The sequence below is a fragment of the Zootoca vivipara genome, chromosome 1 (assembly GCF_963506605.1).
Source record: "Zootoca vivipara chromosome 1, rZooViv1.1, whole genome shotgun sequence".
NCBI lineage: Eukaryota > Metazoa > Chordata > Lepidosauria > Squamata > Lacertidae > Zootoca > Zootoca vivipara.
The window spans coordinates 70818119-70833747 of NC_083276.1; the positions used below are offsets into that span (position 1 = coordinate 70818119).

At 40.7% G+C, this 15629-nt stretch overlaps 1 protein-coding gene across 7 annotated transcripts in view; it reads right to left on the reverse strand.

Annotated features, from left to right (window-relative positions):
* Window positions 1–781: 781 nt before the first annotated feature.
* PLEKHA7 (pleckstrin homology domain containing A7) overlaps window positions 782–15629 on the reverse strand; it is a 157338-nt gene continuing 142490 nt past the window's right edge. For 5 of the 7 annotated variants that reach the window (XM_060275967.1, XM_035120139.2, XM_060275973.1 and 2 more), the window contains 3 exons: window positions 15419–15558; window positions 12554–12656; window positions 782–10678 (listed from right to left, as the gene is read on the reverse strand). In XM_060275967.1, coding sequence (XP_060131950.1) covers window positions 12565–12656; window positions 15419–15558 — 232 coding nt within the window. In that variant the 3' untranslated portion in view covers window positions 782–10678; window positions 12554–12564. The remainder of the gene's footprint in view (window positions 10679–12553; window positions 12657–15418; window positions 15559–15629) is intronic. The other 2 variants (XM_035120130.2, XM_035120148.2) reach the window with 2 other exon arrangements.

Genomic DNA, 15629 nt, shown 5'->3' on the forward strand with positions numbered 1-15629 from the left:
ATCATGGTTTGCTTTGAGTCCTTATGAACTGTCAGGAGAAACTTGAAGTAGGAACCAAGTGTTCAGGAAACATGGAAAGGCCAGGTGGTATATTTGATACGAAAAAGCAATATACTTTCCCCTGAATCTTAAAAGTCCTTTGCATATGGCATCTGATAAATATGTGGCCCACTTTATACAGTTATTGACCCACCTTGATAGTCATGTTGAAGATATACTTGAGGTCAGAAGGATGGCATAGAGTTGAAAAAAAAGGTTTATTTATAGCTAAGGCCACAGGGAAGAGTGTTAGGAATAATATGTAATCTGTGGTCTTAAGAATCTTCCCCGTCCATTATTTCACTGTACATTCTATGAAAATATACTATATATTAGATAAATAGATAATATAGTAATTTAGTCTGGTTTTTATATTTTATATTTTTTTAAAAAAATAATTACTGAAACTAGTTGCAAAGTAATGATGATTGTGTCACTCATTTTTTTTCAAACAGTTTAGGCTGTTTGAAAGTTTAGCTCTTATAATTATTTACATTCTGCACTTTGGAATACAAATTCTTTCCAGGGCTACTTCCAAGTAAAATAAAAATATCAGTAATAACATCGCAATAGAACAATGCAAGTAGGCCTGTACAAAATGGTGCAGCAGAGTGTGTTATGAAGGGTTCCAGTCAACCAGCAGGTTCCAGTTTACTTCATTCAGTTCCCTCCCCTCCCCTAACTGGATTTCAACCCACCCCCACCCCCCAACAGACAGTATTCCATGCCAGTGAGCATACTGGGTACTTAAGGGGCTATTTCAGAGTGTGTGTGTTTTTGTTTTCAATCTGTTTTCCCTCCCCCTTAAAGCATTGATCCCTTGGGTTGTCTCTTGGTTTTTTTTGCATTACTGCATTCTTTGGGGTCTGAGGTTGTTGACACCACCTTGTTTGTAGGGGTTGTGGTGGTGTTTTGGCTACATAAGGCTAAGCCCTTGGGAAATGAATTTGCTTTCAGCCTGTTCCAAGTGAGACCTGAAACATCTTCCATTCAGGATTCCATTCAGTGTATGCTATTCCCCCACCCCAACAATCTGTCACCATCCCATCACCACTCAGAATGCAGCCCTCCTTGACTTGCTTTTGTGGGTTCTTTAGGACCTACCTCTCAGCGTGCACACAATACTTTTTTAGGGTACTTCCTGCACCACAGCTGGCTCTGTGGAACAGTCCCGTTGACACACAAGTTTTATTTATATTCTTGCCTTTTCATCCTATTATTTTGCAGTTGATGGAAGATAGCTCTGTTGGGGAAGTGGACAGTCCATCTTAATCAGGCTATGGCATCTTTGCCTGCCGCCTTGGCTCTTCTCTGTTCCTGGCCATAGGGGCCGGATGGGCGGAGCAATCTCTGAGCTATTATTGCTGTACCTCCCTTGCTCTGCTGTTCATATTAAATATGTTCATCTGCTTTGTTATAAAACCAAAGGAAGACAAAATGAATTTCCTCTAACTCCAATCAGTCCCAAACAACATGGCTCATAGTCAGGAACTTGTACTGTACATAATATCTGGAGGACATGACAGTGGCTTCCCTGCTCCAAATCCTACCTTCACACAAACGGGCATCCTACTTACATTAGCTAAGGATCACCAACTTCACTGATTGATATCTTTGACTATATGGATGAAAGTAACATCATCATCATTACCATCATCACCACTAGTACTACTACTATTTCCATTTGTGTGCTTTCCCCCTTAAATATGACCAAAGCAACCATAAGATTTCCCCAGAACAAAACAACACAAACCTCAGGGACAAACACAGTTCATTGTTAAGTTTGCCCTTTTACCTGATTTATGTTACCCATGAACTATGGCTGTACCGCAGAGCCACTGCCCCATGTAGTTTGCCATATCAAAAACGGATATTTTTATTACAGGTATTTACCATGCTAGCAAGAATCACCTGACATACTGAATATCTTTGTTACCAGCAACCTAAGAAACACACTTTGCAAAGACTCCACATTTCCCCTCCATATCTCCATTCTTACTCTTTTTGTCTCAGGTACACTGAAAAATGGGGGTCCTATTAATTCACATTCCAATTTTAACATATTTAGTGTTTCATTTTTTCCCCTGCTTTATATTTAAATAAATCAGACACCTTAATACTTTTCTCCTTTGTCCTGTGCCTTAATGCCTTTATGAGACTCAGTGTAGCCCACAGGCTAACTAAATGGGCCTTGAAGAACATTTATTCCAACTGTTGTGAAATCTGTTGTTATTTGAGGAAAGTTCAGTACAAGCATGTCATGAATTGTTAGCTGTCAAAATAGTCAATTGGAGTGGCTGATATCTTTCAGATACCTTTCTGTGATTCCAAAGCAGCATGCTAATGTGACACGCAGGAGTATAAAGTTCTCTCTCAAAGCATCATTTGACATTTTTATTTATTCCACAGGTCAAAAGGTTTCTATTTCTCCATACCATGATACTCCTGCAACACCTCCGTTTTCTTCCTTCCTCTCAGACTTACCTGTAGTTTAAAACATTCAAACTGTGGCTGCAGCACAGAACACCTCTACAGACTGTATTAAAAATGCCCTTTAAAAATCCTAAAGCTTTGAACTAAAAGAAATATCTCAAGAAGTTTTCATGGAAAGTTCATCTCAGTTGGTTCAATTCAGCTACACTTAGATGCACCTTTTCAAATAATAGAAAAAAGTGTAAAGAGGTCAGACCCAATCAATACACTTGTTCAAACAGAATTCCAGGCACTGTGATGTATGTACATTTTGTGCTCTTCCTTTGTACTGTTCCACTATGAAGAAAGGTTGCTTTCACTAGTAGGCAATAAAAGTCTTAGCCTTTTGAATGCAGCTAACCAACCAATAGCAATGCATAATGGGCAAAAACATACAGCAATTTTTCCATGCCTCCTCTGTACTTCTTATAACTATGTAATTCAGACACAAACTGCATTAGCAAATGTTTTAAAATACAGAAAGACAAACAGAAATCAGAGGACTGGAGCCTCAAAAGCATGCCTTTCCAACATCTGAAGTTTGTGTCTTAGTACTGATACTATCTCTCAAGTGTACAAAATAAATTGCTATGAAAGTCACACACACATTTTTTGAGAAAGCCATTCAAGTGGGGAAAAAATCCTGGGTGAAGCTAACCCATTAGCTGTCAATACATTTGCTGTTTATTTTGGAACCCGTAATATTAATATTAATATTGTTTTCCTGGGATTGGCACGCATGCTAGAGAGAACCGGGAACTCATTTACCATAGTTAACTATGATCAAAGCCACAAGTGTTACTGTCCATAGTTCCAGTAGCGTATTGTTTGCTAATAGGTGGAAACAAGAACCATTAAGTAACAGTACACATTAGTATGAGCCTGGTCTACGTGTAAATACAAGACACTAATGGTAGTAATTGGCGGTCCCATAACTCCCAAACTATATTTAAGAAAAGCAACGGCAGATAGAAAATTCTGTGGGGAGTGAGCAAGTGCCAGAAAGTTTATGCAAACTCTAAACAACTTTTCTCCAGTCTCGCAAGCGGGTGAAATTGTGAGTGGAAGGGAAACAGGAAAATACTTCCAGAATTTGTTGTGTGCTTCTGAACTCTGTAGGTCCTTTGAGTTGGCCTTGGGCCAAATCAAGCTTTTCCTAACAGTAAAAGATGGCCACTGGAAGAGGGGACAGGTAGCTATGACTCGATTGATGGAGGATTTCAGTCGGCTCTTGAAAAGAATATTTGGGCCCCAAGTACTGTAATAACCACAGAATCTTTTGGGTAAGGCACTAAATAATATATTGGATGAAACTGACCACCTGGATGACCATTGTACTTGGTTTCAATGCAGAAACTGCCTGGGCCATGACCTATGCCAGGTGAAAGACAAGAGAGTAGGGCCAATCGGAGTCTGCACCATCCTAGGAGGCAGAATAGCAAAGAGGCACTTTTTCATACCCTGGCTACTGCGAGTGGTTGGGCTGTGGATGAAGTGATCATTACACTGCTACATTAAGCCCTAGTCCAGCTGGGCAGGTCTTTGGATTGCTGCCTAACATTCAATGAAAGCAATGGGGCTTAAAAAATAAAACTATTACCAGGTATTCAACAAAACTTCCTCTTACAAACACCCTAAATTTGTTCTGTGTTTCCCCCCAACCCTCAACAGCAGATCTGGAGTGGCATCGTTAGAATAGTAGAGGGTAAGGAAGTTCCACTGAAGTAATACCCATCGCTAACTTAGACCACAAACCTTTGAGTTTTGGGGAAGCATTATGATATAATCAGCTCATTAGCCCAGGCCCCAGGGAATGTATCTTGCTGTTGCCCTTTGGGTTGTGAGGTGGCTACAATAGCTTGCAGTGTCATGGCACGGTATTCCCACGGCTGGATTGTCCAGTTTAAGTTTCACCTGATGGCACTATAAAAGAGTATTTTCTAAGAAGCTTAACTTTGAGCTTCCCTTCACCACCTCTGGATATTTCATTTACACAACATTTACACACATACCTAGTTCTCAAATAAAGCGGTCTTCTCATTCATATTGTGCCATTCAACAGTTCTGAGTTTGATCAAACTCAGAATTATCCACAGTGTGAAGCAAGACATTGTGCAAATTGGCTGTGGGTCCCTTGCTACTGACATATTTAAAATTCCAACCGGTTGCCTTGCCAGACATTTCTTTGGTTAATGCCTTATGCCTATTACAGGACCAGGGTGTTTGTGTAACACATTGCCACAATTACAAATGAAGACTGACAAGTTTCTGTATACACAATATGCATGTTATTCTAACTATTTAAAATTCACATTAAATCAAGTGTCAAAAAGATGGTTACTCACAGTAACTTAGAAAAGAAGCAATGTTTAGGCTGAAGTAAGGCTATTTAAAGCAAATTTGATGAGTTTTAGACACAACAAAGTACTTTCCTGTGATGCAGTCTTGGACTGCAACCTTATTCACATGGGAACAAGGCCCACTGAGTACATCTGAGTATAAGATTACTCTGTTAAGCATCAGATAACACATTTGCAGATTTGTATTCTAAAACTATGCCTGGTATGACTCTAGCAATTATTCACATGCACAAGTGTGTGTTACTGATAAGTACAGTGGAACCTCGGTTTATGAACACCTCGGTTTACAAATTTTCGGTTTACGAACGCTGCGGGCCCATCTGGAATGGATTCATTCACTTTCCATTACTTTCAATGGAAAAGTTAGCTTCAGTTTATGAACGTTTCAGTTTATGAACAGACTTCCGGAACCAATTACACCCATGCTTCGGGTTAAGTACGCTTCAGGTTGAGTACTCCGCGGACCCGTCTGGAACAGATTAATCCACTTTCCATTACTTTCAATGGGAAAGTTTGCTTCAGTTTATGAATGCTTCAGTTTAAGTACTCCACGGACCATCTGGAACAGATTAATCCACTTTCCATTACTTTCAATGGGAAAGTTCACTTCAGTTTATGAACGCTTCGGTTTATGAACAGACTTCCGGAACCAATAGTGTTCATAAACCGAGGTACCACTGTACAAGAAAAGTGGGGGAAGACTGATATGCACCCTGGAACAGAATGCCGCAGTGCAAAGTTTCACATCTTCCAGAAACTTAACACAATAATTCAAAAACAATAATTGTGGCTGCATACTAAGTATTTATGCCACAAACTGGCAGGACACTGAGGAAGGGGAGGAGGATACTGATGAAGCGTGTAGCCACAATTGGCACAAACTGGGACAAGCTGAAGATAGGGAAGGAGAGGTTGGGGACTTTGGAGGTACTCACAGGACATTGGAGGACATCGAAGGTGCAGCTGACAGTTCATGGGAGCCAGAGGAAGGTGCCCTCTAGGATACTGAGGCAGGCAAGGGAACACAGCCCAGCACACTAGTGGACCAGGTGAGGACCATGAGGTTCGTTAGGTCTGGGAGGAGGTTTGTGGTCCCTCAGCTACATTAGGCTCAGCACAGGTGAGGATCACATGCCTCGTCAAGTGGAGAGGCCTAGCTGCTCAGCTGGAGCAAACTCGGGCAGCAATCAAGACTGAGAAGGAGAAAGGGGAAGCAAGGCAAAAGCCTCTGTCTGCTCAGCTCTCTCTGCTGAAGGGCCACAGCTTGGCAGCGTTGGGAATGCCACTGGACTGTGATTTTGGGACTGACCCCCAGGTGTTCCAACCCTGGATCTTCTGCAAAGGCGGGAACCTGGCCTGATGGTTTGACTTTGGAACTTGCTCTTTGCATTGGACTTGGACCTGTATTTGACCATTTGGACTGTCTGCCTATCTAGCGTTGCCCTTGCGACTGTGTGCACTATCAGGACTTACCTCGGGGTATGCCAGGGTTCAGGGCAATTTATTTAGCACCACAGTGACCAAGAACAGAGAAACAAGAGCTTGACAGTATAGGATAATACTTGAACAAATATAATCAGTGATACATTCAGTTGTATCTGCAACCAACCCAAAAGCCACTCTGGAACTCATGAAAGCTCTGTGTAAATTATACCATATCCTATTGAATGCACTTAGCCATCCTGTGAGTTGCCCAAGACCACCCAGCAAGGCTCTAACTGGGGCTCCTACATCCAAATCCAATTTACTGCTCCCAAATGCTATTTTGCATTATGGAATCACCTCTTCCAGCAGTGCAATCTCTATGATGTGGTGATAAAGAATGAGCCAGGAGTTGGAAACACTCACCAAGCACTACAGCGTTTATATGAACAATGAACATATTAGGGATGGATTCAAATCCTGCTGTTCAGGAAAACCTCTCACTGAGTTTATTGTGGACTTGAATCAGTGCTAGTAACACCAGTAACTAAAAGTCAAGCCAAACCGAGCTCAAATTAGATGAACCATATCTGAACATCCAAAGGCAGTTCCAATGTTATGTTAATAGTTTAATATGTACACTTACATTTTACCCAAACTGTTACATTTTATTTAAATTAATGTTTTCTGGCAAAATATTTATTTCTACATTTTAATAAAGGCAAAAATAAAATAATTTCATTTTGGCAAAATGTTACAGACTTGACATAGGCAGTATACAGTTAGTAAAAAATAGACTGCATTTTCTAAATACATTTCTCAACAATAGCTTCCAAGCATAGTCAAAATAGAATAAGATTTTTTTATTTGATAATTTTAAACACCATCACAGTTACTTTTTTGATAAGAGCAATAAGTTAGGTGGAGACTGAGGATTGAATCTAGACTTTTACCTTCCACAGATGGAAAGGCTGCTTCTGTTTATGGAAGGCTTTGATCCATCCGATGGATCCCAGTAGCAGAAAGAGGCAGGTGACGTTTTCCAATTTTTCCTACCTCCTGCAGGTCTCCCAGCCCTCCAGAACAGTGTGGGAGGTGGCACTGGGGGCCACAGAGGGAATTGCCAAAATTTGTCCCCAGCATCTCTGTCTTCAACAGGAGAAGCAAAGTCTGGATCAAACACTTTAAAATAACTTACCAATATCTTACTAAGGGGGGGGTTCTTTTTGTGAAACTTTTCTTCAAGCTAAATGGCAACTGCCCTTAACAAAAGGAAGTGGAAAACTGTAATTGTATTAGAATGGATTTGTTACCACTTCAAGAGATACAGATAACAAGAATGAGTTTGAGAAAAAAGGTTAAAGCCACTACACACATGGGTTTGTCTTACAGAGAGAGAATTTATGAGTAGGAAAAATTATCTACCCTGTCACTTGTGAAATGTACATTTTCCCACAAGTATACAGGTCACAGGTCGAAAAACACAAAGTTGCAAAAGAAAGTTGTTCTTTAACACAGACATGCTTTTAGCGTAATCATATCTAACTTCTTCCTCAGACTAGCTTCTGCATCTCTTTCTCTCAAAGTATTAACAAATTAAACCAGCCTAACCCTACCCACCACTTCCTGGACACTTGAATTTGTCACATTTATTTTGACCATTCCATTCCAATAAAATGTGTGGGAATCCAGAGAGCTTATCTGACCACACCAAAAGACCTGCGTGCTCCCCAGGAGGACTTCACTGAATGGCAGCATCACCTCATTAGTTTGCCATGCAATGCAGGGAACTGCTGTACAAAAGCAAAAACAAAGCAAGTCCTGTTCGCACAATGTCTTCTGCTAGTGCAACAAAACTTCCCCTCTGTTTCCTTCTGCATGTCTCCCCATCTGTTCTGGACAACTCCCCCCCCTCTGAAACCAGTGGAGGTCCTTCCACAAACAAAGACAACTTCACTGGCTACAACCTGTTTATCTCCAGTTAGTCTACATCTCTTATCTGGGAGGCTAACAGGGCAGTGACATCCTAAACACATTTTTGCACACATTTAATGCCTATAGCGCACCCCAAATATACTGTAAAACTCATTAATAATTGCTAATGCTAACAAAGCCTGTAACTGACTATGGAACCTCATGTTTTCCCCCTTTTTCATCTACGAGAAGGCCATGTTCTCCATTGTTCACATAGAATTTTCTCAGAAAAGAGACTGGAAAGATTTTGCAGTTGCAGACTTCTGCATCATGGCAAAGTACTGCAACAACTAGCTACCAATATATATACTGCACTCCCCACAGTATGGCCACTCAGACAGCCTCTACACTGCAAGTGTTCTACACCAGTAGATCTGGAACAGCTTACAATGTGCCTATCTAACACTGCTTAGAGATCTTCATGAGTCTTCATTGCCGCTGGATATTCCTAGTGGCAGCTGGGGGGTGGGGGGTGGAATGCAGGCTGTCCTCAAAATGAATAGGTTGTTTGCAGCAAAGTCCATGAAGCAAGTGTAATATGTAGACCAGCAGTAAGGCATGTCTGCTCATCCTTTGGGTGTGGCGGTGTTGTGGCTGGGTCCTGATGCGCCACGCCACACTCTGGAGGAAGCCCTGTTTGTTGGGGGCTTCCCAGCCGGCAAGGCAGCCAGGCCTCATCTCACTGGCTGGACCTTGGTTTCAGGCCTGCCCAAATTCAGCCAATCAATGGCAGGCCTGTGAGGTGGACACCTCCCTGTGGGTGGGCTTGTGGAAACTTCGGATTCCCCCAGGTCCGCTCCTGGGAAATAAAAGGCAGCCTGTCTCGGCCTTCTACTTGCAGTTCTAATGGCTTAAACCATCATTACAAAATACTTCAAATGAGTTGATATCATTCTTGCATATCTTCTGTATAAAAGGAGTGCACTATAGCAGAATGCCGCAGTAAATATGACAATGCACTGAATTATGTGCGAATTCATTTTGAACTCACTCAGTATGAACAGCGCATTGGCTGTTGCAAAGCACACACTATTGAGTACACACACACACATTTTCAAGTAAAAAACCACCAGCATCTCATGAATTCTTTCTCCAGTTGTGCCAGCCTTTTGTCCAAGACTCAAGAAAATATACTTGAAAGTTTTAGCAAAACTGAGGGCACCACGTGAATTACTATACAAAGCTAAAAACAACTGATAGCAAGTCAGTTTTTTTGCTTTTTTGTTGTTGAAAATGTTAATTAAAAAGAATATAGATGTAAAATTATATATTCTATTAATATTTGCATTGTTCACTTTACATATTTCAGTTTCCATGAATGATTCAGTCCCACCTCAGGTGCAGCACCCATGTGCAGAATAGGGCTCAAAAGACCAGTTTCTCTTCACTCCCTCTTCTTGTCTTTGCACAAGCTATTACTTATAGGGAATTGGAGGTCTCCCTCTCTGCATGACACAAGTTATTCAAGCTCAGAGCATGAGTAACTCATGTTTAGGCAAAAAGAGTGAAAGGTGCTCCAGATCTCACATTCCACTTAATGGCCAGTCATGCTTTTGCTCTTAAGGAGGGAAGTAGGGAGAAGGAATAGAGGTTCTATTGACCTATATGACAATCCTCTGTAGTTCACAAGTGCTTCATCTGCAGTGGGATAGAAACCAGATCACATTCATAATATTTCAGTGCCCACACCCTAAGTTAAAGAGAAAAATATACATTTGAAATAGTAACTGGATAATGTTCGCTTGGACTAAGCTACGTAATAAAAGGACAGTGACATACAATTATTAGCAATGTTTTGTACCTGCCTTTTGCTGTTTGCATGGGATTCCAGAACCATTGAAATTTTGAATATTTTAGTAAAAGTTTATCTGACTGATAATCAGTAGTAACAAATGTATTATAAACCCTGAAAAAATAGGAAAAGATTTCATTATTCCTACCTAAATGTTATGTGCTTCCAAAAATCTTTTTCAAAAAAAGAAGCTAAAAACATCCACCTGCCTTTATTGCATGCATCCAAACTTTTAAATGAATGCAGCCCTTTAAAAAACTCAACCAACCACAAGTCATATATAGTTTCTAAAAATACACTGGCTCACAATCCGGCACTTTAAAGCATTAGGACCTATTAACATCAACAGGAATTGAATGCAGTTGATTGTGCAGGGTTGTAACCAATGCCAATATACAATGTCAATATATAATATAGTATATTAAAAGTGCTGTTTATATAAACAATTGTTCTTTTTTTGTACAAAACTCTTCTGTGCAGTTATTATTTGTAATGTGTGTTCAAATAAAAAACAAACAGGAGAGAAAGCTAATGTAGGGAAGTCTTCCTCCTCGCTGCTCTCTTCTTCAGGTTGTTGTTACGGTTTATATCAGGGATCAGCGTTCATTTACTGCTTTGGCTAGTTTGAAGAGAAACAATGAAGTTAGATATTATTCTAACAGGTTTAGCACACACATCCACAAAAGGATGAATTCATCAATATCCTTTAACAGCATGCTAATGGATGTTTCATGAACACTAGATGCTTCAGAAAGTTTGTAAATGTAAATGTTTGTAAATGTAGCCCAATAAGCATACTGCTTACAATATACCTTGATACTATTTAACCAATACAATCAATACATCAATACTTTTCCTGTTCAAACTAATTGTTTTGCTTCACCTCTAAACTGAAGTTTCTTAGTCTTTGAAGAAGGAAAGAGGATATTATCAGTGAAGCTGAAGGCTTGTTTTGGTTACTTTCACTTATTGAGATATGCCTATATGTGAAGAACACTGCCCATAAAACCTTTAAAACCATTTTGATTAAATATGGTGGTTTTGGTGGATTAAGAGTATGCTAAAGTGGGGGGCGGGGGGGGGGCAGGGAATGTCCATCTCATTCCCATGGCAGCTTCAGGAATTCCTGAATAATGTCACAGTGATTTATTTGTTCTTTTTAATATCCCCCCTCCCTCCCAAATAGGAGCACAGAGCAACCAATGTCATAAAACAATATACAGTATAAATCACAAAAACATTTAAACATCTTCAACAATGAAAAATACCTTCCTCAGGCCTGGACAAATATGTGAGTTATGATTGCCCTCCTAAAGTAAGGTCTATCTCATTTTGACAAACCATTTTAAAAGAAGAAATTGAAAAGTTTAAGTCTGGGACAGTGTAAACAGTGGCTTCTGGGCCCTTGTCAATATTTTCTTCAGGTGATTTCCTAAGATTTAACAGTTAAGGTAAAGGGTGTTGCGACGCTCATCTCGCTCTATAGGCCGAGGGAGCCAGCATTTGTCCGCAGACAGCTTCCGGGTCATGTGGCCAGCTTGACAAAGCTGCTTCTGGCGAACCAGAGCAGTGCACGGAAACGCCGTTTACCTTCCCTTCCCGTCGGAGCGGTCCCTATTTATCTACTTGCACTTTGATGTGCTTTTGAACTGCAGGTGGGCAGGAGCTGGGACCGAGCAACGGGAGCTCGCCCCATTGCAGGGATTCGAACCGCCAACCTTCTGATCAGCAAGCCCTAGAATCTGTGGTTTAACCCACAGCGCCACCTGAAGATTTAACAGTAAAGCGCTCCAAAATTATAAATACGGTAGTGCTCATAACACAAAGTTCTTTTGAAATCTTACACTTTTTGTACTGATACTTATCAGTCTGCAGAGTGAGATATTCACAGTTAGATCCTGCCAATGAAGGAACCCTTAAAATTATAAATTGTGATCCCTCAATTCATGGCAAAGATTTCTCATATGGAAAATTATGGTATGAAATCAATGGGTTAGGAAAATGACAGAAAGCATTTAACACACAACCATCCCCCCCCCAGCTATTCTCAGTTAGTTTGTAATTTGCTGAAGGCTTTTTCCTAGACCCAACCCACCAGTAGTATGTTTCATACAGTTCTAATTTTCCCATTTAACACAGGAAGGGATTATTTGTGCCATTTAGCACATGTGCTGCATTAGATACCTTTTTAAAGGTGTAATCTTTAGTAGGTTGCTGATGAAATGCCACATCTAAACATTTCTCTTTAAATTTTACATCATGGTGATGGGGCAATCAAAACCCCAAACTCACAGCAATTACTGAACATTTCCATGAGCTCATCTATATTTCATAAGGGAATTTTTAATAGCAGGAGGCAGGATTCTTTTAGATCACTAAAGTCTGCATGCATTAATTGGGATTACGTTTACACTTAAAGATCAAGTTAGCTACCAACAATGTTAAAACATACAATTAATGACAAAATAAGCAGCCAAGAGCAGTTAGTTCTTACTTTCAAGATGCTTAGACAAATGTGTAGTGAAATCCATTGCTTAAGGGGGGTGGCTGAGGTACAGAAGGTGAGGGTGCTTTAGATGGATAGGTCAATTGCGGAGCTAGAAGGGATCATACAAAGGAATTAGGCACCGTGATTTTACACTCACACACAGCAGACACGTGGGCTAGAATACAAGAAAGCAGGGTCAGCAGCCAGTGCAGCTAGGTCTTTTTAGTACTGTACATTTATAATAATAATAATAATAATAATAATAATAATAATAATAATAATAATAATAATTTTATTGTTTATACACTGCCCATTTGGCTGGGTTTCCCCGCCACTCTGGATGACTTTCAGCATATATAAAAACATAAAACATCAAGCGTAAAAAACTTCCCGATACAGGACTGCCTTCAGATGTCTTCTAAAAGTTGTGTAATTCTTTATCTCTTTGACATCTGAAGGGAGGGAATTCCACAGGGAAGGCGCCACTACCGAGAAGGCCCTCTGCCTGGTTCCCTGTAGCTTTGCTTCTCGCAGTGATGGAACCAGCAGAAGACCCTCAGAGTCTGCTCAGAAGACCCTCAGTGTTTGGGCTGAATGATGGAGGTGGAGACGCTCCTTCCGTTATACTGGGCCGAGGCCATTTATGGCTTTAAAGGTCAGCACCAACACTTTGAATTATGCTCGGAAATGTACTGGGAGCCAGTGAAGATCCTTTAGAACTGGTTATATGGTCCCAGTAGCCGCTCCCAGTCACCAGTCCAGCTGCTGCATTCTGATTTGGTGTCTAACCCATGTCACCGTCTCAGTGACTGTTTCATTGCCCTCAGCTCCAGGGGAAACCACAGGGCTGTCGGGGCTGCATGCAACCAGAGAGGGTGCTTCGGAGCCAGACAGTTGATAGCCCTGGTTAACTCCACATTCCAGTGGGCCACCAGGGAATCAGCTGAAAGACCATGAGCATGGGATAAAACATCCCCTATTACTCTCTGGAAGCCATTTGGATTCATTAAGTGGCGTGGGCGGACCATCTGAATCGGTCCCACCTCCCTGCAGAGGGGAAGGGTCACAGAGAAGTAAACAAACTCTGTGCTAGGTATGCCAAATTCTGCAACAACAAAAAAAGGTGGTTCCTGCAATGTTAAAAATGACTGAAAATTCTCCCAACTTGCTTGTTTAAGCTTTCTGCCTGCACAAAAAGAGGACGGGGAACTCCACTCCCTGACCTGTAGAAATATTGTTCAGTACTGCTCCCCCCCCAAAAAATGTTTTTTCTCTCCACCCAGCGCTGTGCTAGAGAGGGAGGAACCTTTCCTCTCTTGGCACCGGAGTAGGGAGCAGCTGTTTTCTGAGCATTAAGACCTTGCAGAGACACTGTGCCAAATGAGGAAGCAGTGCTTCTGCATGGTAAGTGAAGGAAGATGTGCTCAATTTGGCATGGGGAGAGGGGGTGACACCAGAAGCAGATTGGTGGCTTGGGTGCAGCCTGCAGTTTTGCAATCCCTGGCCTAGTGATGCATCAAAGTCTCAACCTGAATATCTACAGAATTACTTTTTTGTGCCTTGATTTTTCATGGCTGATGTAAAGCAGGCAGTAGGACTCTGCAATCATGCAAGGTCAGTCAATATTTACAGGAATTACCAAACAAAACTGGATATTATATTTTGGTGATTTTACTGTGTTGTGATTCAAAATTGTTGTTACTTTCCCTGAGTATGGGATAGAAACTGAAATAAGTAAATAAAACATAAAGCCACCTGGGAAGGCTGCAGGCCCTGCTAGACAAACTGAGAAGAACGTGCTATATTAGTAATGTACCGAAGCACTGAGCTACAAGGAAAACGTAATTAGCAATAACATCTTTATCTGCTGTTTCTGGCTCATGCTGTTTGTCTAATGTGCATTGTGCAAATATAAAAGTTTTTGGTTTTACTATACTAGGTTCTACGGAAATAAAAGTCACTAAAATATCAATAACAATTTGAAAAATCAAATGCATTCACCAATTTTAAATCTTGGAACAGTACTACAAGTTAGTCCAGATTCACTACTTTATTTTTATGCCTTTTATACTTGAGCATTCTCTATATGTGGGCAGAGAAACAGATGAGAAGATGGAGTGCAAGATATAACAGTTAAACATAGGTTTGCAGGGAATGGGAAACAAAGATGGAATTTTACCCCTTGAGTAACGAATCATTCAGCAGAGTCTGATCCATTTTGAAGCCGTATTGTGCAGGCAAGTACAGAGAGAACCTGCCAGCACAGCTGTACACCCAGGGGCTGCTTTGACATAATGCTGAATAATGCAATTTAATTTCCAGTCATCAAACTTCTATCCAGCTTTTTTGCAATAAGTTTCCAGGCTGTTTAAAAAACGGTGTCCCTAAAAACTTGATATTTGCCATTTCAGTTCTAAATCAGAATTGGAAAAATTTCGTGTATTAAGACAACAATGCCATGCTACTGCTTTAGAAGATATGGAACCATGGTAGCGCACTTCCCAGTATATATATATATATATATATATATATATATATATATATATATATATATATATATATATGGCATGTAATTGCATCCCCCATTGCTTCTGATTGCTTCAAGTTGCGGTAACACTGTGCTCAACACTGATAGAAACCCATTTATGTTGTGCAGGTGAGTCCATGGTGTAAATCCAGTGTCTCACAACTACACTGGAGTGCATTCAAAGAGCACTTGCCTGTGTATACCCCAAAGGGCAGATATGGCCTTGCTGTTGTTCCTGGTATGTACTGCAGTCCGGAAGGAACACAAAACCTTAGAAGTTTGCAGCCATAGGATTAAAAGAACATATTGTCAAAGCCATTGCTTTATAAATAACTGAGCAATACCTGCCACCTCCTTGCTCCGCTGAGAGGCTTCAGAAGCCAGTGCGTATGATATGGTAATGATGCGTTCTTGCTCTTGCAACTGTGAATCTAAATTAGCAGAGTTGTGCTTGTCCTGAGCTGAAGGCTGGAGGTTGTGCATACTAGGGCAAAATACAAAAAGGGCATTAACTTTAAGGCATATGCTACACATGTACGCACACATTTTACTTCT